The 25,309-nt window shown below is 35.5% G+C and overlaps 4 protein-coding genes across 6 annotated transcripts; 2 read left to right on the top strand and 2 right to left on the bottom strand.

Moving 5' to 3' along the window:
• Nucleotides 1-555: 555 nt before the first annotated feature.
• On the top strand, nt 556-3,346 carry LOC135116581 (UDP-glucosyltransferase 2-like). Its single transcript, XM_049849910.2, has 4 exons — nt 556-1,403; nt 1,908-2,130; nt 2,248-2,467; nt 2,786-3,346. Exons 1-4 carry the CDS (start codon nt 591-593, stop codon nt 3,069-3,071), a joined length of 1,542 nt encoding a protein of 513 aa, XP_049705867.2. The 5' UTR covers nt 556-590; the 3' UTR covers nt 3,072-3,346.
• Nucleotides 3,347-5,709: 2,363 nt separating this feature from the next.
• Nucleotides 5,710-14,960, bottom strand: LOC110382759 (uncharacterized). Its single transcript, XM_021343443.3, has 9 exons — nt 14,069-14,960; nt 12,871-13,093; nt 12,564-12,783; nt 12,088-12,370; nt 9,040-9,280; nt 6,808-7,649; nt 6,512-6,734; nt 6,210-6,429; nt 5,710-6,010 (listed from the first exon to the last, which is right to left on the bottom strand). The coding sequence occupies exons 1-9, from the start codon at nt 14,879-14,881 to the stop codon at nt 5,725-5,727; spliced, it is 3,351 nt and encodes a 1,116-aa protein (XP_021199118.3). The 5' UTR covers nt 14,882-14,960; the 3' UTR covers nt 5,710-5,724.
• On the top strand, nt 8,808-11,696 carry LOC110382754 (UDP-glucosyltransferase 2). The gene is made up of 4 exons (XM_021343437.3): nt 8,808-9,730; nt 9,930-10,152; nt 10,241-10,460; nt 10,791-11,696. Exons 1-4 carry the CDS (start codon nt 8,921-8,923, stop codon nt 11,071-11,073), a joined length of 1,536 nt encoding a protein of 511 aa, XP_021199112.3. The 5' UTR covers nt 8,808-8,920; the 3' UTR covers nt 11,074-11,696.
• A 1,675-nt stretch (nt 14,961-16,635) lies between the features above and the next one.
• Nucleotides 16,636-23,184, bottom strand: LOC110382749 (UDP-glucosyltransferase 2). Of its 3 annotated transcripts, none has more exons than XM_021343431.3 (4): nt 18,131-19,029; nt 17,715-17,937; nt 17,406-17,625; nt 16,636-17,011 (listed from the first exon to the last, which is right to left on the bottom strand). In XM_021343431.3, exons 1-4 carry the CDS (start codon nt 18,992-18,994, stop codon nt 16,729-16,731), a joined length of 1,590 nt encoding a protein of 529 aa, XP_021199106.3. In that variant the 5' UTR covers nt 18,995-19,029; the 3' UTR covers nt 16,636-16,728. The 3 variants fall into 3 exon arrangements, with proteins under 3 accessions (XP_021199106.3, XP_063897133.1, XP_021199104.3); XM_064041063.1 differs by lacking the exon at nt 18,131-19,029 and adding an exon at nt 21,686-23,184 and having other exon boundaries at nt 16,670-17,011; XM_021343429.3 differs by lacking the exons at nt 16,636-17,011; nt 17,406-17,625; nt 17,715-17,937; nt 18,131-19,029 and adding exons at nt 20,475-20,871; nt 21,083-21,302; nt 21,378-21,600; nt 21,686-23,177.
• Nucleotides 23,185-25,309: the final 2,125 nt, after the last annotated feature.

Raw genomic sequence — 25,309 nt, 5'->3', positions numbered from 1 at the left:
TAAAATTACTGAACCGATTTGAAAAATTATTTTACTGCTCTAAAGCTACACTCTTCCCGACTAACATAGGCTATATTTTTTATTCCGCTACGAACGGTAGTTCTCAGGGCATACGGGTGAAACCGCGTGAAACAGCTATATATAAAACTGATTTCTCGCAGTTTATAAATATAAATAATGATGAAGCACCCTTACCTGTCAATGAAACAAGGATTATAATTAGGTACACAAATTGTTTTAATCCTTTGCTCACCAATTATGAATATTTATAAGTTCACCAAAATATAATACAAGAAACTACTAGACCAGCCAATCTCCATTCAATAACATATTATGATTTGTGACAGTTTTCATTATTTACGTGAATATGACAAATTCAAAACGCTCTACAAAACCACAGAAACAATAAAATGTATTGTATTCATGAACTTCAGTCAAACAAACTTGTACAGACACGTCCAATAAGATAGTATTATCAATAACACCAAACAAGCATTGTTCAGCAATAAATTAATCCAAATATGTAGATAACTATATAAAGACCAGCGTTTACATTACTTCCCATAGTTGTTTCAACCGTCAACACGACAATGTCGCCTGTTCTACTAATATTTTTATTATCAATATCATTCAATGATGCTGCAAAAATACTGGCTATGTTCCCAGTGCCGTCTATCAGTCATCAAGTAGCGTTTCGTCCTCTAACTCAAGAACTTGCAAAACGAGGACATGAAGTCACGGTCATCACACCAGATCCCGCCTTCCCTAAAGGAGAAGCACCAGCTAATCTTACAGAAATTGATGTTCACTTTACTTACGAAAAAGCTAGAAGACTTTACGAAGTAACATCGGCTGGAAATGGAAACTTAATAACAGGAATGCAATTCGCTTTCAATATGTTGGTTGAAGCTTTCGAAGATGAAATAAAAGTGGACGAGGTTCAAAGATTAATAAAAGAAGAAAAGTTTGATTTGATCCTAGTAGAAGCTTGTACACGATCAGCATTGGTTCTGTCTCATATTTTCAAAGCTCCGCTGATTGCTGTATCTTCGTTTGGAACTATGAACTTTAATGTGGAGACTATTGGAGCTTCGTGGCATCCTATGCTGTATCCTGACAGCTTAGGCAAGAGAATCTACAATCTATCTATACCGGAGAAATTAGTGGAGCTATGGGACTTTTATAAAATGAATTATGATATACTAGGTGAAATTGAGAAGAAGGAAGACAAAATGCTGCAAAGGCTATTTGGGCCAGATACGCCACCTTTAAGTGAACTTAAGAATAATGTTGAGATGCTGTTTTTAAATATTCATCCTATTTGGGAAGGCAATCGTGCGGTTCCACCGAGCGTTGTTTATATGGGTGGAGTGCATCAAAAACCTAAGAAAGAATTACCGGCGGTAAGTCATCTTTTTTCTTTAACAGCCATTCAGAGTATTCTTTCTGTTGTTTTGAATACTTGATATAAGGTTTGACATTACTTGTGTGGTCTTATGTGAAAATGTTATCCCTAGTTAACATATAGATGGAATAGTAGGAACGACTGTAAATGACGCAAGTCATTTGTTGTACTAGGTAGTGTGTGCATTACAAATAATTATTAAATGAAAACGTAAGGCTTAATTACTACAGGTCAAAGTGTAATAATGTCGGTAATTTTCCGCAATGATGTGCAAAAATGTAAATAAATATGCTGTAACAATTATAATAAAAATTGACAAAGTCATGTAACATTTGTTGGACCAGACATCTTATCTTTTTGGATTATTTTGAATGACAATGACCTAAATAAGTTATCATCACGCTGACTAACATTATTATAACATTCAAATATCATAGATAATACATTGAAGTAATTAGTACTAATCTTATCAATAAAATAGTAACAAGGATTTCTTTTCTAGGATTTAAAAACGTTCTTGGACTCATCCAAAAATGGCGTAATTTACATCAGTTTTGGTACAAATGTACAACCTTCGCTGTTACCTCCAGAGAAGGTACAAATATTGGTCAAAGCATTCTCTGAGCTACCTTACGACGTGCTGTGGAAGTGGGACAAAGATGAGCTCCCCGGACGCACTAGTAACATTAAGATATCCAAATGGCTGCCACAGTCAGACCTATTAAGTAAGTCAAAACAGTCTCAGGTTCATTGCTTTTTAATATCATTTAAGATTATTTTAATTCATCATAAAGAGGTAATTTAAAAATAGAAGTTACTAAAATATATACTTACCTTTTTAGGGCATCCAAAGATCAAGGTATTCGTAACACAAGGAGGTCTACAATCAACAGATGAAGCTATAACAGCAGGAGTGCCTCTGATTGGTTTCCCAATGTTGGGTGATCAATGGTACAATACAGAGAAATATGAACATCACAAGATTGGAGTCAAACTTGAATTGGAAACATTCACTGGGGAAGAATTTAAGAATACGATAAACGATGTCATTGGAGATGAAAGGTTCGTAAATGTGATCTTAGACATCATTCTTTCATATGATTACAGTAATTTATTTGAGTCATTGCTAACATTTTTCTTTTATAGGTGTACGTCTTTATTTTCAGTAGCTATTTTTAACCTTCTTTTTAACCCTGTTAAATTTTTCGTAGATAATTTTTATTTTTATGAATGGATTCTCATATTTGGCTACACAACGTAGAGATCTGTACATAGATATAGATTTTGAAGAGTGGGTGACAGCATTTCATAACAATAATGATCCATTCATCTGTAGCTGAATCATAATACGCCATCTAAAGAGATAATATTTGTTCACAGTTATCGAAAGAACATTGAAAAACTTCGTACTCTAATGTACGACCATCCCATGACACCGTTGGAGCGTGCGGTGTGGTGGACGGAGCACGTGCTGCGTCACGGCGGCGCGCGACATCTGCGCTCTCCCGCCGCCAACATGTCGTGGACGCAGTTCCTCGAACTAGAACTAGTGTTTACTGTATTAAGTGTTGCCTTAGGTTTTGTTTTACTAGTGTCTCTTCTACTTTATTACTCTTACAAGCATTTTATTTTAAGTTCAAAACTGAAAAAGCTTAAAGATAACTAAATAAATACTTATTTATTTTATATTATTTATAACTTATGGAAATATTTCAGTCTGAGTCCTGAACAGAAAAGCTAAAAGATTATAAGAACTAAAAACATTATGATAATTTATTTATAAAAGCATAAACATACTGATGATAGTTCTTTACTAGTTGTTAAGCGTTAGATATTATGCGTGTGGTATTGTTTTTTTGTTGAATAATTTTAGTATATAGAATAAGCTGTGATATAATGTGGATGTGTGTGGGTAAATAAAATAATGGGAGATCAAAAATACTTTCGGTCGTTTTTTTTTACGTTATATTTGGTAATGTTTTAATAAAAAAAAAATACAAATTATGGATGCAAAGGTATATAAAAGTAGCCGTTTTCCCGCGGTTTCTCTCGCTTTCTGTGAGAAATACTACCGATTAAATATTGCTGGTATAAAATATAGCCTATGTTACTCGAGAAGGGTGTAGTTCTACAATGAAATAATTTATCAAATCGTTAAGTATTTCGGAGGAAATACTTTTTTGTTTATTTATACCCTACAAACAAATAAACGCAAAAATGTTTGCGCTTAATTATACCTACTAGTATAGATATCAAACATTTATTTAATTTGTCTATTATTATTTACTAGGACACCCTAAATGTCGAATTTTTAGAATTCCAGAAAAAGTTATTCTGAAAATACGTACATGTGCATCATGCGTGCTTGCTCATGAAGAACTAACTTCAATACATTGATAAGAATCGATAAGTGTTATCAAAAACGTATTATACAAATCATTCTGATTTCTGCTTATTCATGGATCACAGTTGTAAAAATGAGAGCTCTATACTTGATTGTTCAATTACATGGCATGCTAAACGCGTGATAATATATAGAACGTCCTTATTCATCTTGTGACTGATAGCTGCTGAACAGGTGTAAGACTGTACTTCGATCATTAGGTAATAATATGTCTATCTGACTAGCCATTTCCCAGAAACAATCAGGCTGATTATCATCAGTATTACATGCTTACTAAAGTGCCTTTTTTTACGACGTCAAAAACATCAAAAATGATCCCTCCCGCCGTGGGTTAGCAGCGGTGAGAGAGTGTCAGACTCTTACTGACTAAAAACCGTCGTGTTCCGTCGTAGGCCTTTTATATACCAGGTCCAGTCAGTCACAAAGTCCGCTTACGTGCCTATTTCGTGGTTGGCACATTTTCTGGTTTTCGATATGCCTAACGAATGTGTTAACGACTGCCTAATAAAACTATAATAATGAATTTCCATATCTCAATCTGAATCCTTCATCGTCACCATAGGCGTTTTTACTATACTGTTCTACTGGCACAGACTTCCTCTCACACAGTGAAGGAATAAGCGAGGCGGATTGGTCATCATCATTATCATTTATCAGCCTATTACCAGCTACTGAACATAAGCCAAAAGGTTAAATAGAGGTTAATATTCCAGATAATTATGCAAAATGATAACGTCACATCTCAACAGTATTAACTATTGTTATCAAGTGCTACTCTAGAACCACGTGTGAGATAATGTTATAGATTTCCTCCTGTCACTGTGACGTCAATTAATTAAAATAAATTATGTTGTAAAATGTCTCGTAACTTCAGTACCCCGGTTATAGTACTAATATGACTTATTATATTGAGAATTATCCAAAAAAAGACCCGCTTCCAATAAATAATAATAACAAACAATGTCGGGACACCTTTTCAGGCACGGTCGGTTAGCCCCTTGGTTAGTCGGTGAACTTGTGTTATATAATATAAATTTCATGTAGCTACATATACACATATTGATAAATACATATTGTAACACCCAGACCACGGCCAACAAACATGCTCATCACACAAATGTCGACCGAACCGGGAATCGAACCCGGGACCTCAGGTTCGGCAGTCCAGCATGGTGACCATTGCGCCATCGAGGTCGTCCAATGGGCACGACTTATCGTGCCATCTGGGAGCGACATAAAAGGAGCTTAACTAACATCTGTTAGCTGCCATTGCAAGTGCCGAGGAATTGGTCTAGCCGAACCACAGTTTGAGGGACAAATAAACAGCCAGATAGACAAAACATATACGTATTAGGATGCAAAAATACGAACTTAGTAAAAAGCGATTATCTTAATGTTGCTAACAGACAGACACTTCAATTTTATTTACTTGTATACTTTTTGATATCAGTCAATAGGTACAAGATACTAAAATATTGTATGATGATGACAGAGCAATATGTGTGATATAATTCATGATAAATATTATACAATGTATGATATAAGTTGTGAAAAAAAACTGATAAAGAAAATTGCGTTTCATCGTTTCATAATAACATACTAACTTAATTAATAATAATAAATTTTGGAACTTTTTCACTAGTCGTCAGATTTTTTCTGTAAGATCTTGTATAGTACAAAAGCCATGCATATTAAAATGATAATAATTTGCCCATAAAATAAAAAAAAAATTGGGAAAGTTACCACTAATAATTAAAAACATTTTTTATATAATATTTTTTATTTGACTTATCACTTAGGAATAATTCAATTCTTATAAACATTCTGTCATACACACATTTACTAACACTTCCATTTAATTAAATGCAAGTTTCATTGTCCTATTAAATTAACTTAACTTAATTAAGAAAAAAACCTAATGATCTTTAAGCTTTCTCTGTTTCAAATATAAACTAAAATACTTGTTCAACTTATAAACTAGAAGTAAAATTGATAAAGCAAAGACTAGAACAACACTTAATACAGTAAGAACTAGTTCTAGCTCTAAATATTCTGTCCACGACATGTTGGCGGCGGGAGAGCGCAGATGTCGCGCGCCGCCGTGACGCAGCACGTGCTCCGTCCACCACACCGCACGCTCCAACGGTGTCATAGGCTCATCGTTCAGTATTTTGCCAAGTTTCTTTATGTTTTGACGATAACTGGAAAGATGGTTTAGGTCTTAGACATGGTGTCAGAAATTTATAAAAACTTTTTGGCCTTATCGGTCTAAATTTTTAATGTTTTATTGGATTTAATTCAAAAACACATAAGAAGGCTAAATAAAAAATAACTAGCAAACCAACTGCGTCTGTAACTATGTAAATTGGTGAAGAAATATCTTATTTTACTGTGACTCACCTTTCATCTCCAATGACCATATTGAGCGCATTTTTAAATTTTTCTTCAGTCAACGAATCCAGATCAAGTCTGAGTCCAATTTTATGCTGTTCATATTTTTCTACGTTGAACCATTGATCACCTAACATTGGGAAACCAATTAGAGGTACTCCTGCTGTTATAGCTTCATCTGTTGATTGTAGACCTCCTTGCATTACGTAAACCTTGATCTTTGGGTGCCCTGAAAATTAACAGATATTATCTTTAACTTTAAATATAGATTATTTATGAATAACTTGTATAGAATAAGCAGTGTCTCTTACTCAAAAGATCTGATTGCGGCAGCCATTTTTCTATCCTAATATTGCTAGAACGTCCGGGGAGCTCATCTTCGTCCCACTTCCACAGCACGTCGTAAGGTAGCTCAGAGAATACTTTGACCAGTATTTGTACCTTCTCTGGAGGTAACAGTGAGGGTTGCACATTTGTACCAAAGCTGATGTATATCACACCATTCTTTGAGGAGTCTAAGTAAGTTTTGAGGTCCTGGAATCGGATTCTTTATGTCAAGATTTTTTAAATAAATGCGTATTTTACATTACTAAAATTATGTACTTACTTTAGGCAATTCCTTTTCAGGTTTTTGATGCACTCCACCCATATAAATGACACTAGGAGGTACAGGTCGATTGGAATCCCACAGAGGGTGAATGTTCAAAAACATCATATCAACGTTATTTTTTAACTCCTTTAAAGGTGGTACATCTGGTCCAAACAATCGTTGAGCCATTTTGTGCTCATCTACTTCAAGTTTTTCATAAACCTTTTCAATTTGATAAAAGGTCCATAGCTCTTGCAGTTTTTCCCACATGGTCATATTATTGATCTTCTGACTTAAATTCATTGGATACAGAAAAGGGTGCCAAGCTGATCCAAAAGTAGCTGTGTTAAAATTAATAGGACCAAATGAAGACATCTGAATAATAGGCACTTTGAAAATATGTGTAAGGGTTAACGCTGGTCGGACCAAAGCTTCTATGAACACCAAATCGAACTTCTCTTTCAAAACTTTTTGCACTTCATCAACCTTCATTTGTACTTCAAATATGTGAATTATTATTTTGAGCACTGCTTCCATTTGTTTCACCTGATCGTCATCACCGACAGACGTGAATTCATAAAACTTCTTCCATTCTTCGTATGTGAAGTGTACGTCGATTTCTTTGAGAGTTGCAGGTCCACCTCCATTTGGAAATGCTGGGTCTGGAGTGATGATAGTAACTTCATGTCCTCGCTTAGCAAGTTCGTGAATAACAGGACGGAATACTATTTGATGACTGATTGAGGGCACTGGAAATACTGCCAGTATTCTAGCCGCTTCATTATCAGTTATTGTGAGAACCAAAACAAAAAATGCGAGCGACCTCATATTACGAGTGATACAGATGACTATGACGATTCAAGTGGGCACGTTTTCTTATATACCTATCTTTTAAATAGATATTTTTGGTCGATTATAATCAGATGAAGATAGTCCCTTATGGGTGTTATTGTATAATTTTTGTCTGTAATGCTATCTACACGGTGACATCCACAAAATATTTTATCTATTGGAAAGATGATATTCTGTTCATTTAATCTGTATTTTGTAGCTTGTGTGATATAGACGTCTATTCTGCTCGTCCTTTAGTTAATAATAAAATATAAAAAAAATAACCTGTACACATTGGTATACAATAAAACCTGTACATATTTTTTTGTTAGTCGTTTGTTAGTTATTGTATAGTTTAGAATAGTTAATTTTAAGCCAATTACTTAAAAATAATAGTATGATAGTGGCCAATGTACTCATAGGTTTATTTTGATCACATGCTGAAGCCCCTTTTCATGTCTTACCTCCCCACTCAGAAACATTTAATGGTTGCTTAAGCCATTCCTTAGTGAAGGATTTGTATGACATTCCATCACTAAGGAGTGACTTAAGTAATCATTAAATGTCTCTGAGTGGGGAGGTTAGACATTTAAGAAAGCAGTTGAAAAATTAGGTATAAAGATATTTTGAAATGGTTCTTGGAAACTTTGACAACTGCCTTCGCTAAATTAGAGACGACGTGGTGATTGTGGAATATAGAGATATTGAACCGATAAGATTTTGCGAAAAATAACGGTGTACTATATCATCAAAAAATAAGATGATGGAAACGATCTGGAAACTATGTTTTAAATAAAAAACCTGAATCATATTTCCAGATAAATATATCCCAAATCATTGTTAAATACGTACAATTCGGGATATTATTTTTCCGCGTATGGTTTTAAGATTAAAAAGAAGTCAATTGGGAAATTCCATAACACTTCAAAAGATAACATCACAATTAGAGTAATTGGTAACTAAATATTATCTTCAAGGTACATTATCAGAACATATGAATAAAGCACGCGTTAGATAAATTGCAGATATATCTGAAATGTGCTGGTCATTGTTGTATAATATACTTCTTCATACTATTACAAGCATTTTCCTGTAACTTAACCCAAAGAAATAATCTCTTCATTTCAGATTTTGAACAACTGTGTGAATTCAGAAATAATGTTTCCTTCTTATGAATATCGAAAGATTAATATAATAGATTCGCTTATAACAACCCATTAAGTTTCTCGTCATTCAATCTAATAGTAGCATATAAACGAACGTCCTCAATTTATTTCCATCATTATCTTGAACGCTTGCCATGATATCGGTCGCTTTATTTATATTTACATTATCAGTAACAAACAACCATGCAGCTAAAATACTGGCAGTGTTTCCAGTACCGTCTATCAGTCATCAAGTAGTGTTCCGTCCTCTTACTCAAGAACTTGCCAGGCGAGGACATGAAGTCACGGTCATCACACCAGATCCCGTCTTCCCAAAAGGAGAAGCACCAGCTAATCTTACAGAAATTGACGTCCACTTCACTTATGAAGAATGGGAGAAATTGTATAAAATCACTTCGGCTGCTGATAGTGATCTGATCAAACAAATGAGAGGAGCTTTCAGCATGATAGTTGACGTCTTCGAAATTCAAATGAAAGTGGATGAAGTGCAGAACCTATTGAAAGAGAAGTTCGATTTGATTTTAGTCGAAGCTTGTGCCCGACCAGCTATAGTTCTGTCACATATTTTCAAAGCGCCATTGATTCAAGTGTCTTCATTTGGACCTATGAATTTTAATGTAGAAACTGTAGGATCAGCCTGGCATCCTTTGCTGTATCCAGTGAATTTAAGTAAAAGGTTATATAATTTAACTATGTGGGAGAAAGTCTTAGAGTTATGGAACTTTTATAGACTGGAGAATGTTATGCGTGAAGTAGAGTGTGAAGAAAATAAGATGACTCGACGATTGTTTGGACCAAATGTACCTACGATAAATGAGTTACAGAATAACGTAGATATGCTGTTTTTGAACGTTCATCCTGTATGGGAAGGGAATCGACCAGTTCCTCCAAGTGTTATTTATATGGGTGGTATGCACCAAAAACCTGTGAAGGAATTACCAGAAGTAAGTTCGGTATTTAATTTTCTCTTTAGTTCGTAAGCAGCTATCAAGTTATAAGTAGTTCAGATTAAAAGTTTCGGATCTTATCAAGTAAACGCAAGTTATATCACGTAACTAATAATCTGTGATTTTTACATATTAGATAGCAAAATACCGGAATCAAATATACATAATACAAAACAGTCATCTTATCTGTTTCCAGGATCTCAAAAACTACTTAGACTCTTCAAAGAACAGCGTGATATACATCAGTTTCGGTACAAATGTCAAACCTTCACTGTTGCCTCCAGATCGAATGAAAATACTCCTCAATGTCTTATCTCAGCTACCTTACGACGTGCTGTGGAAGTGGGACAAAGATGAGCTCCCCGGACGTACTAGCAATATTAAGATATCCAAGTGGCTGCCACAGTCAGACCTCTTACGTAAGTAGAGATTTCTCTTATATAAGCTCTCGCAAGACCACCCGTCCGCAAAGAACGAACCATTAATTTTCTTATTAAAATTTTCCAGGGCATCCAAAAATCAAAGTATTCATAACACAAGGAGGTCTACAATCAACAGATGAAGCTATAACAGCAGGAGTGCCTCTGATTGGTGTTCCAATACTTGGTGATCAATGGTATAATGTAGAAAAATATGAGCATCATAAGATTGGAGTCAGACTTGATTTGGAAACGCTGACTGAGGAACAATTAGACAAAGCAATTAATGACGTCATTGGAGATAAAAGGTGGGTTGGCCAATTTTGTTTTGGTATGTAAAGGCTTTAGTATGATCAAAATTCCTAAGTTAAAATAGCAATGCGTAAACTGGCGATCAGCGTTTATTAACGTTTAGGAGACCCTAGAGACAGAAGGGGTTACATCTATTCTTGTAAAAACAACTAGTATATTTAGTAGTTTTGAAACGAACAAGTACATATTTTTTTGATAGGTACCTAAATGTGTGGGTATAGTTAATTAGAGCATGAAACGAAAAAAAAGCACAGATTGTGAAGGCAGATTGTAGTTCAGAAGCTGCATTTATTGAGAAAGTTTATTAATATTTTGTTACTTTCCAGATATCGTGAAAACATTTTGAAACTCGGGCAAGTAATGTTTGATCAACCACAACCACCGTTGGAGCGTGCGGTGTGGTGGACGGAGCACGTGCTGCGTCACGGCGGCGCGCGACATCTGCGCTCTCCCGCCGCCAACATGTCGTGGACGCAGTTCCTCGAACTAGAACTAGTTCTTACGGTAGTAGCTGTTTTGCTACCAATTGTGTTCCTGTTGTCAGTTTTTGTGTATAAAATATTTAAGTATGTTAGCGTAAGTCCTAAAGAGAAAATAAAGAGCAATTGATATAATCAATATGATGAGATTGATGACTACTTTAAGAAAGATTGTATGATATGTATTAATCAAAATGTAATTGTTAGGTACAGAAAAAGAATTAAGGTCACTGTATTTTTTTTTTACATTTTTAGTTACAACATACACTATGTATTTTGGTTCTGTAGACTGTTCGTGTTTTACAAATTAATTCTTTATCTTTAATGCTCATGATTTTGCATTAAAAGTGTGAAATATTTTGTTTGTAATACATTGTATGACCTGTGATATTTTAGCAAAAAATGATAGAGAAAATAAAATTCATCCAATTGTTGTGATAATACGTAGATAATAAATTGTAAAGAAATATGAGTATCATTATTTTACTAAATGATTTTCATGTCATCATGTTTATCTTCGTTTCAACTTTATTCATAGTCATTAAGTTTAAACCATGTTAAGATTTGGTCCCCTTCAACCACACTTTGGTCCGACTTTCAAACATTCCTGATATGCCAAAATTACATTGTGGGTACCTATCAAATATGTAAGTTCTTTGATAGAAGTCCTCGTTTCTGGATCCTTTTTTTTAGAAAGTATATCTATCCATATTGACTTTCACTCCGTTCATCCATTGATTCATCCCCTTCCACTATATCCATCTACGTTCATGACCAAAACCATTGTCATAACCAGATCTTGATTCCTTTGCAACACATTACATGACAGCTGATTTTAAACAGTTTTTATTTAACCAGTTCGACTTTCAATGTTCCTGAATAAAACCTTACAGTCACAGTATTAGGAGATAATAGGAGCAAGGCGATCAGACAAAAATGTAGGACAGGGAAGCAGAATTCACGTCTAAACAAAAAAGGCAATGAAAAATACATATTAATTCTATGATTTATTACGCTCAAAGCTTATCACAGTTTGTCCTTTATCTACACAATATTTTTTGTAATTTTTTAAATAAATTAATCAACACAACAATAATAAAGTAGATCTGTCATTTTCAAATAAATATTCTTAACTTTAAAATCAATTATCTTTTAGCTTCTTCTGCTCCGGACTTAAAACAAAATGCTTGTAAGAGTAATACAGTAGAAATGACAATAGCAAAACAAAACCTAAGACAACACTTAATACAGTAAGCACTAGTTCTAGCTCTAAATATTCTGCCCACGATATGTTGGCGGCGGGAGAGCGCAGATGTCGCGCGCCGCCGTGACGCAGCACGTGCTCCGTCCACCATACTGCATTTTCAAGTGGATCTATTGGCGTGTCCCGGATGATTTGGCCGAACTTTTTGATGTTCTGACGGTACCTGTAAAGAATAAGAAATAAATTGTATTTTTATTGACTACTTGTTTAAATTTTGGCTACTAAACTTTATTCTGGTTTAAAAATTGTCTAGTTGAATTAAAAAATTGGGAGAGTAATAAGCCAGTAAAATTTCCTCTGCTGGTATATCTTTTGGATTAAATAGTTGTGTTATCGCTCCAGGCCTCTTGACTTACTTTTTATCCCCAATGACTTGAGTAATTGCATTCTTAAATTGTTCCTCCGTCAACGTTTCTATATCAAGCCTGACTCCAATCTCATGTTGTACATATTTTTCTACATTGTACCATTGATCGCCTAACATTGGAACACCAATCAGAGGTACTCCTGCCGTTATAGCTTCATCTGTTGATTGTAGACCTCCTTGTGTTATGAACACTTTGATTTTCGGATGTCCTGAAAATTCAAGATTGAATTAAAATTTTGCACTTTATCCTAATTTTATTAATCCATGACCATCCCTTTTATGATATGACAACTTACTTAATAGGTCTGACTGCGGCAGCCACTTGGATATCCTAATGTTGCTAGTACGTCCGGGGAGCTCATCTTTGTCCCACTTCCACAGCACGTCGTAAGGTAGCTCAGAGAATACTTTGACCAGTATTTGTACCTTCTCTGGAGGTAACAGAGAAGGCTGTACATTTGTGCCAAAGCTAATGTATACCACGCCATTCTTTGAAGAGTCCAAATAACTTTTGAGATCCTGCAATTACATAATTTGAATTAACTTGGTAATGTCATCGTCCATCTTAATCGTAGGAATGTAATAGGATATGAAAATTTATTAGAAAAATGTAGACAAAGATAACGATGGCAAAATCCCCACTAATGTTGTAAATTCTGAATTAATTTCCGCTATCTTTTTATAAGGTTTTTACACCCAAGCCACTGAACTGATAATAAAATTACGAAAACAGGTAGTATGCACCTGAGAAAATTTTTTTTATCGCAAACTATTGTTCTTCCAGGAGTGAAACTGATTGGTTTAAATTACACTACACTTTATCTTATATTCCCTATTCCTTGTTATTCTTCGTTTCTAGCTAAATTTTCTAACCGTCTATCTAAAGGAACTAATCTATTTGGAAAATTGGATTTACCAGAAATATACAATCTATAATTTGTATGTCATTCTGCATATGTTATTGACTTTGTATGATGAAACTATTTATTGAAATCAAGAAACAATAGCCACTGCTGTGGTTGACCATGCTATTTATAGTAGTCAATCCACACAAGCCCGTAATTTCTTACTGCCCTATTACAGTAATAAGTATTTATTTCCTACTTGTCCATAATGGATATGACCTTCCGAAGAATACAGTACTTTAATCATAGGTATATGTTGTTGCTATTGACATAAGAAAACTCTAATCTAAAAATTTTCCACAGAAACCAACTACGTGTATATATATAGTTCTAGAACATAGACACTGTCAGATTTGTACTATTTATAGCAGATAAGAAACCTCCTAAAAACTGAAGATAGAAATAACTAGTTAAATACCTTCATCCACCTTAAAAGGAAGAAATAATAATTGCCTATTTAGAAAGAAATAATTATCGGGACAACGGAACAGTTGGTACAATCTTAATGAATGATTACGAGTTACTGACCCACTACGAGATAAAGAGCAATTACAATGAGTTCATAGTATTAATAATATTGACAACTTACTGTAGGCAACTCCTTTTGAGGTTTCTGATGCAAACCACCCATATAAATTACACTCGGAGGAACTGGACGATTCGTATCCCATAGAGGATGAATATTCAGAAACAGCATGTCAACGTTATTTTTCAATTCACTTATCGGTGGTACATCTGGTCCGAACAATCTTTTGCCCATTACCTGCTCTTCTAACTCCCCTTGTTGCATCACATTCATTATTCTGTATAACCTCCACAACTCTACCAATTTGTCCCACTTGCTCAGGTTGTTAGTTCTTTGGCTAAAATTCACGGGGTACAGCAAAGGATGCATGGCTGATCCAATAGTTTCAGAATTATAGATAAGAGGACCAAACGATGACACTAGTATCACAGGCACTTTGAAAACATGAGACAGAACCAACGTGGGTCTGGCACAAGCTTCTAATAACAGCAAATCAAACTTCTGTTCTTTCAATATTTTTTGCACTTTGTCCACCCTCATCTGAACTTCAAATATCCTATTTATCAAGTCAAATGCTATTTCCATTTGTTTCACTAGATCATTATCATCCCCCGAAGTAGTTTCATAAAACTTTTTCCAGTCTTCGTAAGTGAAGTGGACGTCAATTTCTGTAAGATTAGCTGGTGCTCCTCCATTTGTGAAGACAGGATCTGGTGTGATGACCGTGACTTCATGTCCTCGCCTGGCAAGTTCTTGAGTAAGAGGTCGGAACACTACTTGATGACTGATAGACGGAACTGGAAACACTGCCAGAATTCTAGCCGCATCATTACAAGTAATTGATAGTATAAATATAAACAAGGCAAGCGACATCATAGTACGGCCGGTTGGGATTACTGTGAGAAACAAAGTGAAGACACGATGTCTTATATAGGTATCTGTTCTGATAAAGTTCTTTTGTAGCTTCTAATAAGGTGACCAAACAAACGAATATTATCGGACTTCCCGGTTGAAAATACCAATTTCACATGATTATGCAATAATTACACGTGTATATGGTTATTTTTATCCTAAAATACCGGCCAAGTGCGAGTTTGATTCGCGCACGAAGGGTTCTGTAAACATAAGCAAAAAACACGTTCTTGAAATATTTATTTTATTTTATTTTTCAGTATTTGTTGTTATAGCGGCAACAGAAATACATTATCTGTGATCAACTCTCTAACTATCACGTTCATGAGATACAGCCTGGTGACAGACAGACGGACGGACGGACAGAGGAGCGAAAACAATACTATTGCTATTACTAATACTTTGGGTACGGAACCCTAAAAATGGATTGTCACAAGTTAGAGCATTTAACCAACTGGAGCCACCATGAGCACAAATCTATTGCAAAAAGTCAAAAATTGACCCGCAGGTGCCGTAAGCTAGGCTTTTTCTTTTTGGAAAAAGTATATTAAAAAAAGTGTATATGAGAAAGAAATTTCAAGCAGAATTAAAACCATTGCAAAGAGAAGGCAATACGACAAAAATTATTTAAAAAAATATTAACGGGTAATCTGGCAAAACTTTGAGTTGTAAAAAAAATGCCAAAGTTATAGATAAGATAAGATCTACAACTCATGCAGATAATTTACAAATAACTTCTGTAAACAATTATAAGAGTAGGTACCTATTCATTGATATTTTAAAACACTTTATGTAAATAAACAAATAATTTATAACAGTTATGCCAATCATCAAAAGTAGAAAAATCTTTTTTTAACTGGTTTTTAATGTTTTATTTTGAATTGTCTTAGATCATAGAACCTAATCTGTAGAACAGTTATTTTTTGTCATCGGCGGCTGCGGCTGTTCTCATCAGGAGATCAGCCAGCTGCGCAGGACGTATTATAGTGCACGAGCATTTGCGCAGACACAGGTGCACTCCCTATTCCTTCACTCTCATAACCCGATGGGACGGCAATACGACACGACCGGAAAGAGATCAGGCGCAGGACCGACATTTACGTGCTCTCCGATGCACGGGTGAATCAATCACCAACTTCCAGACTACGGGTTGCTTTGTGAAAGTTTAAGGAAACCTACAAAGCGATTTCGGCCCGACCCGGGAATCGAACCCGAGACCTCGAGCTCAGCAGCCGCGCTTGCGACCACAAGGCCAACGAGGCAGTCGAATACGTTAGTATTAATAAATGTTGCTCAGTCAAATGTTATTGCTTTTTGTCGTAATATTTACCAATTAACGTCTGAGTTTGTTGCTCTTTTAACTTCTTGAACATAAGCCTGCCTTCGTCCGACTTTTTGTAGGACAGATAATCGGGCCAATTTTTTGTAGGTATTAAGATTAAGATTTTATTATCTTCTTTTTGTCAGATGTGTGTATTGCGCTATTGCTATCAGTGTGTTCAATTTTTCTAATACTAAAAAATCTGTCACCGATTATCGGACGTGGGCGGGCTGCTTAATGTATGTTGGGTTTGATAGTTTAATAGGCGATATTAAAGAAACACAAGATGTTCAACAATAAACAAAAAAATGTAATTAATCTCATAAAACAAAATACGGCAATGAAAAATAAACAGAAATTTTAACAGAAATAGACTTAAAGCTTATCACAGATTTTCCTAGACTTACGATACAAAAATATTTTTAAGAGTAGTAGATACTCTATGAACATCAAAACTAATGAATTTTCATTATTGAATAAATCGATTTAACTAATTGTCTTTTAGCTTCTGTTTTGGACTTAAAACAAAATGCTTGTAAGAGTAATAAAGTAGGAATGACAATAATAAAACAAAACCTAAGACAACACTTAATACAGTAAACACTAGTTCTAGTTCGAGGAACTGCGTCCACGACATGTTGGCGGCGGGAGAGCGCAGATGTCGCGCGCCGCCGTGACGCAGCACGTGCTCCGTCCACCACACCGCACGCTCCAACGGTGTCATTGGCTCATCACGGATTATTTCACCAAACTTTTTCATGTTCTGACGATACCTGCAAAATAATATACTATTATGTAGATTCTTTCTCATTATCTACTAATAATAAATCACCTTAAAACTTTCGTCTTCAGGTTCCAATCTTGTCTCGTTAAATAAAAAAATTGGGAGTACTATTTCCTAATACTAGTCACAGAACTTGTTGGAATACTAAACATAAATGGTGTTTCCGAACATTAGATTAGTTCCTAAATTTGTATCTGGCATCCTAAATATTCTTCACTTTTTACGTCTCTTGGATATAAAACCGTTCTTACTTAAACTCAGAATCATTTTATTAGTTTCCCTCAGTACTAGTTAGTATTTTGGATTCAAAATTTATTTGATCCCTTCAGAACTTTGGAACTACACTAGACAACAATTATTTAAGCTTAAATATTTTGACTCACTTTTTATCTCCAATGACTTCTGTTATGGCATTCTTAAATTCTTCCTCTGTCAACGTTTCTATATCAAGCCTGACTCCAATCTCATGTGTTATATACTTCTCTACGTTGAACCATTGATCCCCCAACATTGGAACACCAATCAGAGGTACTCCTGCTGTTATAGCTTCATCTGTTGATTGTTGACCTCCTTGCGTTATGAACACCTTGATTTTAGGATGCCCTGAAAATTCATGATTGAATTTAAATTTTGTAATTGATCCTAATTTTATTAATCCCTGATCATCCATCTTTCAGGATATGATAACTTACTTAACAGGTCTGACTGAGGCAGCCATTTTTCTATCCTTACGTTACTAGAGCGTCCGGGGAGGTCATCTTCATCCCACTTCCACAGCACATCGTAAGGTAGCTCAGAGAATACTTTGATGAGTATTTGTATCTTCTCTGCAGGTAACCGTGAAGGTTTGACATTTGTACCAAAGCTGATGTATACCACGCCATTCTTTGAGGAGTCCAAATAACTTTTGAGATCCTGCAATTACATAAGCATTGATTTTTATATAATTTAAGAACATATGTAGGTAGATAGTTTTCTGGGTTTACCCAAAAAGTACAATATGATATTAATCACGTGTCTTTATTTATAGCTGATATGTTATCTCCGAATAACTTAAAGATTATTTCAAATGTTTATTTTTAGACGTTAATTAAAATTGAAGACTTACTTGAGGCAACTCCTTTTGAGGTTTCTGATGCAAACCACCCATATGAATAACACTGGGAGGAACTGGACGATTTGAATCCCATAGAGGATGAATATTCACAAATAACATGTCAACGTTATTTTTCAATTCACTCATCGCTGGTACATCTGGTCCAAACAATTTTTTTACTGTTTTATTCTCTTCTTGCTCCACTTGTTGCATTACACTTATTATTTTATATAAGCTCCACAACTCCTTTAATTTGTCCCACTTGGTTAGGTTGTTAAGTTTGAGAACATAATTAATTGGATACAGCAAAGGATGCCAAGCTGATCCAACAGTTGCTGAATTGAAGAAAATAGGACCAAACGATGACACTTGAATCACAGGCACTTTGAGAATGTGAGATAGAACCAAAGCGGGTTTCACACAAGCTTCTAGTAGGAGCAAATCAAACTTTTGTTCTTTTAACATTTTTTGCACTTTATCCACCTTCATTTGAACTTCAAATATCCGATTCATCAAGTCAAATGCTGTATGAGTTTGTTCTATTAGATCATTATTAACTCCCGAAGTAGTTTCATAAAACTTTTTCCATACATCGTAAGTAAAGTGGACGTCAATTTCTGTAAGATTGGCTGGTGCTTTTTCATTTGTGAAGACAGGATCTGGTGTGATGACCGTGACTTCATGTCCTCGCCTAGCAAGTTCTTGAGTAAGAGGTCGGAACACTACTTGATGACTGATAGACGGTACAGGAAACACTGCCAGTATTCTAGCCGCATCGTTGTAAGTAATTGATATTACCAATATACACAAGGCCAGCGACATCATGGTACGACCGTTTGGGAATACTATGAGAAACAAAATGAGACGCGATCCCATATATATGGGTACCTATCTGGTATTTACAGGCTAATTATATAAAGGTATCTGTTCTGATAAACTTTTGTATCTAATTATTAACGAACCATCACTATCGGGGTTCCATGTTGAAAGTAAGAATTTCACATAGTTATGCAATAATTAAATATCATAACTCTAAAAGAGTTTGATTGATAAGTTAGAGCATAGCAACCGGAGCCACAATGACCATACATCTCTTTAAAAAAAAGCCTGCCAATTGGCGGGAGTATGTTCATTTTGAATAAATAAAAATAAAGACAGAATTAAACCCATTACAAAGGGAAGATAATAAGAAAAAAAAATATGGTCAAAAGGAAGACGAGGGGGAAGATTTTAAGGTACATATGTTGGCAGAACTATACATAAGTTTAAGAGATTAATATAGGATTCAATAAGAAAATAGAAATATTTTCAAATAAGGTTTTGAAGTCAATAGTGTAAATACAAAAGCTGTAGATTTTTTAATCGCCTTCCTACAATGGGTGACGAAGTAACCAAAGCTGCATCCACTAGACACTGACTTAAAGGCCGATGCACCTTAAATACATAGTTCTTTTTTTGCTTTTTTCAATTTTTATTTCTTTTTTATTTTTTTGTTTCTTATTATTAACTACACCGTTGTCGTTCACTTAGGACTACTTTTGCCGGCAATCGTGAGAAACAAATTTCTACTCTTAAAACCCCCCTTTCTCTACCTCACATCGCTCGTGAAATATTTTTCTGTTTTTTTTTTTGTTCTCTTTTTCTTATTTTTCTTTCTTTGCTAATTTTCATCCTAGTATAATTTAATGTTGAAGTTAAAAGTTGTAGATGAAGATTTAGAACTTCCTTGTGTGATATTATGGGATACAATAATTAACCTCTCAAGTATGAATGTAGGTTAGATTCCAGGTCAGGCAAGTACCAATGCAACTTATCTAAGTTTATATGTAGTTTCTAAGTATATTACACCAATGACCGTATTTCGGATCAGGAGAAACTGAAGGACCCGGTTGTTATTTGAACATCATTGACAGTTGTTACGGGTAGTTAGCAACCAGTATGTCTGACAATCAGTTTTACCTAGGGATATTTGGTTGTCCGGGCAACCGGGTCAAGGAGATCAGATAGACAGTTAAGTAGCTAATTTAAACACTGGTCCCCAGTTACACCTGGTTAGACTGAAAGCCTACTCCAACAGATGGAAAAAGGGTAGGCAGATAAGTAGGTGTAATGTGGTATGTAGTAAAGATGTAAATAAAGTCAGGTTAAGCTACCGAGTACTAGGTTGATTGCTAACTTTAATATTGATAGATGTAGCTTACTCAAATGTCATGGATGGTTATGTTGGGTCAAAAAGTCGTAGAAACAGATATTAATGGATGACCATTCAAAATTAAATATAAAAGGACTGCAAAGTGGAATCAATGACAGAACACAAAATAAAGCAAAGGAAGATAGATTAATCTATATTTTTTATTACGCTCAAAAGCTTATCACAGTGTACTAGACATACAAACACATATACACATTAAATACACATAAAAAACAAATTACATAAATTAGTGTTTTACTTTTGAATAAATAGATTTAACTAATTGTCTTTTAGCTTCTGTTTTGGACTTATATCCAAATGCTTGTAAGAGTAATAAAGTAGAAGAGACAATGATAAAACAAAACCTAAGACAACACTTAATACGGTAAGCACTAATTCTAGTTCAAGAAACTGTGTCCACGACATGTTGGCGGCGGGAGAGCGCAGATGTCGCGCGCCGCCGTGACGCAACACGTGCTCCGTCCACCACACCGCACGCTCCAACGGTGGCATTGGCTCATCGCGGACAATCTCGCTGAATTTTTTTATGTTCTGACGATACCTGGAAAGTGTCATATTTGTAGATTCTTTCTATTATAATATTATTGTCTACTTAAAAATATGGGGCCTTAAAACTTTCTTTTATATCTTTAAAAAATTGGGTTGAGTACTATTTGCTAATAATCTTGCAATTTGCAAATCTTACATTGCTTGTAGGTCTCCTATTTTCTTCAAAGATTCAGACCTCTGGAAAAACAACAGTTTTGACTTACTTTTTATCTCCAATGACTTCAGTTATAGCATTCTTAAATTCTTCCTGTGTCAACGTTTCTATATCAAGTCTGACTCCAATTTCGTGTGTTATATACTTTTCGACGTTGAACCATTGGTCGCCTAACATTGGTACACCAATCAGAGGTACTCCTGCCGTTATAGCTTCATCAGTTGATTGTTGACCTCCTTGCGTTATGAACACCTTGATGTTAGGATGCCCTGAAAATTCAAGATTTAATTAAATCTTCGTGATTGATCCTAATTTTACCAATCTTTCCGGATAGGGTGACTTACTTAATAGATCTGACTGTGGCAGCCACTTAGATATCCTAATATTGCTAGAACGTCCAGGGAGCTCATCTTCGTCCCACTTCCACAGCACGTCGTAAGGTAGCTCAGAGAATACTTTGACCAGTATTTGTATCTTTTCTGCAGGTAACTGTGACGGTTTGACATTTGTACCAAAGCTGATGTACACCACGCCATTCTTTGAAGAGTCCAAATAACGTTTGAGATCCTGCAATTACATAATTACTGAATGTCAGGATTTAAGCGTAAAATACTATAGAAACATGGCTTAATTTATAGCTTGGAATACTTACTTGAGGCAACTCCTTTTGAGGTTTCTGATGCAAGCCACCCATATAAATAACGCTGGGAGGAACTGGACGATTTGTATCCCATAGAGGATGAATATTCACAAACAGCATGTCAACGTTATTTTTCAATTCACTCATCGGTGGTACATCTGGTCCAAACAATCTTTTAGCCGTTTCATCCTCTACTTGGTCCACTTGTTGCATCATACTGACTATTCTGTATAATGTCCAGAACTCCATTAATTTGTCCCACTTGGTCAGATTGTTCAGTTTAAGACTAAAATTAATCGGATACAGCAAAGGATGCCAGGCCGACCCAACAATATCTGAATTAAAGAAAATTGGACCAAGCGATGACACTTGAATCACCGGCACTTTGAAAACATGTGATAGAGCCAAAGCGGGCTTCGCACAAGCTTCTAGTAAGAGCAAATCAAACTTTTGTTCTTTTAATATCGTTTGCACTTTATCCACCCTCATCTGAATTTCAAATATCCGATCTATCAATATGTATGCTGTTTGCAATTGTTCTAAAAGATCGTTATTATCCCCCGAAGTAGTTTCATAAAACTTTTTCCAGTCTTCATAAGTAAAGTGGACGTCAATTTCTGTGAGATTAGCTGGTGCTTCTCCATTTGTAAAGACAGGATCTGGTGTGATGACCGTGACTTCATGTCCTCGCCTGGCAAGTTCTTGAGTAAGAGGTCGGAACACTACTTGATGACTGATAGACGGTACTGGGAACACAGCCAATATTCTAGCCGCATCGTTACATGTAATTGATAGTACTAATATAAACAAACAAAACGACATCATAGTACGACCGACTGGAATTACTGTAAGATATTAAATGAAAACGCTTTTCCTTATATAAGTAGCTATCTGTTTTGATAAACTTCTTGTATAGCATCTAATAAGGCGATCACACAAATGAATATTATCGGAGTTCCTAGTTGAAAATAATTTCATATAGTTATGCAATAGTTACACGTGGATAGGTTTATTTAACTATAAGGAAAGTTTGATTGTCACAAGTTAGATTATTGAACTAACCGGATCCACTATGAGCACAAGTTCCTTCGCAAAAAATACTGCTAATTCACGTACGGATAACACAGCAACACGATATATGTATAGTGATAGCTCACTCAAGATTTTTTGATCACTCATCGTTACGCACGCACACTGCGAAATTGTCACACATTAGAACGAACTTATTGGACACATTCATTCATCACTTACGACTATAGCGCCTTTTAGACCGTGACAAAGATACGACAATGGTGGCTCCTGCTGGTTAAACATTCTTAGAAGCCTAACGGTCAGTACTCGAGTATGATAAAGTCACGGCATTATTCGACAGCTTGCGGTTAGATACTAAATTTCTATCAGGCGCTACCTTGATAGCAATAAATTGTTGTATTTATTCCAAGTCTGAGCAATTTAAGACAATTTTGGCAATAAGAACTGCACTCTTGTTATTATCTCTCGCTTTGATTATGTAATTGAAATCTGACAGATTGATCAATTCTTCGTTTTTGACAGTATCATCATCTGCCTAGCCTTTTCCTAATTGTGTTTAAGTAAGCATTATTTTTGACAGTATGTTAACAAAAAATGGTGATCCGCTTATAAGTGTAGCGTGATAATATTTTTCTTAATTTTTATGGAAGAACAAAATAAGAATTTAAGAAGTCTACCTATATGTTAGGTACAGCCTTTTTATCGTTTCACTGCTGGGCACAGGCCTCCTCTCACACGGAGAAAGATGGAGCGTTTCTTAGCGTTAAGAGAAGATTTTATGAATAAAATAAAACACAGAATGACCTTTGTATTCACTCACGGAACTCGAAAAAGTAATTACACAATATTACGAAACAGCAAGAAGACAGTTGGAAGATTACCGATCATTCGCTAGGTTCGTGTACAGAACTATTGATAAATATATGCCGACTCACGCTTATATTAGTATTTATGGTAATTGAGCCGTATCTTGTCTTAACAGTCTTGCTCTTGAAATAGAATGACGGTCAAGGTGATTTATGATTGTAGGAAGTCAAAGTTGTATAAGTGGTATACTTTTTCATCACCTCTTGAATGGTTTTGCAAAATTATTCGGAATTTTGACCTTAGATCCTATTTCGGTGTAATTTTTTTTTTAATTGGCATTGTAGATTTTATTTCCTGTGATTACGAGACGTTTCTGAGATGTGATATTAGATAGAAATGGATTATAGACTAAATGATCTTCAAACAATTTCAATTGCACATCTTAAGACTACATTGTATATTATCAGTTTGCATACATCTGTGCATTTACCGCGGTATGTGTTCAAAGACAAGTAGGTATTTGTCTAATTTTATAAGCTCTGCACTTGTTCTTTGCCAAGATTAGGGACATCCACTTATAATTAATAGGTATTTCTTTGATAAATAATCTTTCCACTTTAATCATCATCATTATCATCATCTCAGCCATAGGACGTCCACTGCTGAACATGAGCCTCCCCCTTAAATCTCCACAGATACCTGTTGGAAGCGACCTGCATCCAGCGTCACTTTAATCACCAGTTGTTAAAACGAGAACTACCTCTATACATACTAGTTCGACTGTCGTGTTTAAAAACTATCGGCTTGTATCGTGACTTGTTACGTCATTTCACACCCTACGTCATTCCATCGTTTGCCAACACTGACGATATATTTGACATACATTTCTGACATACATTTCTGAAACTGCCTCGTTGGTCTAGCTGTCGCAAGTGCGGCTGCTGAGCACGAGGTCTCGGGTTCGATTCCCGAGTCGGGCCGAAATCGCTTTGTGGGTTTTAGAAGACTTTCACAAAGCAGCCCGGAGCCTGGAAGCTGGTGATTGATACACCCGTGCATCGGAGAGCACGTAAATGTCGGTCCTGCGCCTGATCTCTCTCCGGTCGTGTCGGATTACCGTCCCATCGGGCTATGAGAGTTAAGGAATAGTGAGTGCACCTGTGTCTGCGCAAATGCTTGTGCACTATAATATGTCCTGCGTAGTTGGCTAATCTCCTTACATGAGAACAGCCGCCGTAGCCGATAATCGGCTAGGAGGACATCACATTTCTGACGATCCCGATTACTTACGAAATTATATAACAGATGATATATAGAGTCTAATTGGATCTCTTCGGCCGTAGACACGTGTTTGAGTCATGACCGGCCGTTCAGAGTTCATTGTCATGAACATCATTGATTTAGAAGAGCTCGCTGTCTCGTCATTTGACTCATTGATATATACGTCTATACTTACGTATACTATAAATAGTAAACATTTATTTTGGTTGCTTGTTTATTTATATCCTAAACCTTAAAGTATATAAAAAGGCTTTAAGGTCTAATGCCTATTTTCATCAACAAATACCAACATTTTGGGATCCCCTAAGAGCATTTAGGCAACACTTAATATGAATTTCGTTTTCACCAAAGTCTAAGTGTCCCTTATAACCTTTATTATTGGGGGAGCCCTTATTTTAAGTGACACTTAGTTAGGGAGATTGTTGGTGAAAATGGGCATAGAAGGCTAGGCATCAAAACTACTGAACCAAATTGAAAAAATTCTTTCACTGATAAAAAGCTAAGCTATCCTTGACT

This window comes from Helicoverpa armigera, chromosome 24, assembly GCF_030705265.1.
Source record: "Helicoverpa armigera isolate CAAS_96S chromosome 24, ASM3070526v1, whole genome shotgun sequence".
Taxonomy (NCBI): Eukaryota; Metazoa; Arthropoda; class Insecta; order Lepidoptera; family Noctuidae; genus Helicoverpa; species Helicoverpa armigera.
The sequence above is the reverse complement of the archived record's forward strand: the minus strand, read 5'-3'. Positions and strand labels throughout refer to the sequence as shown.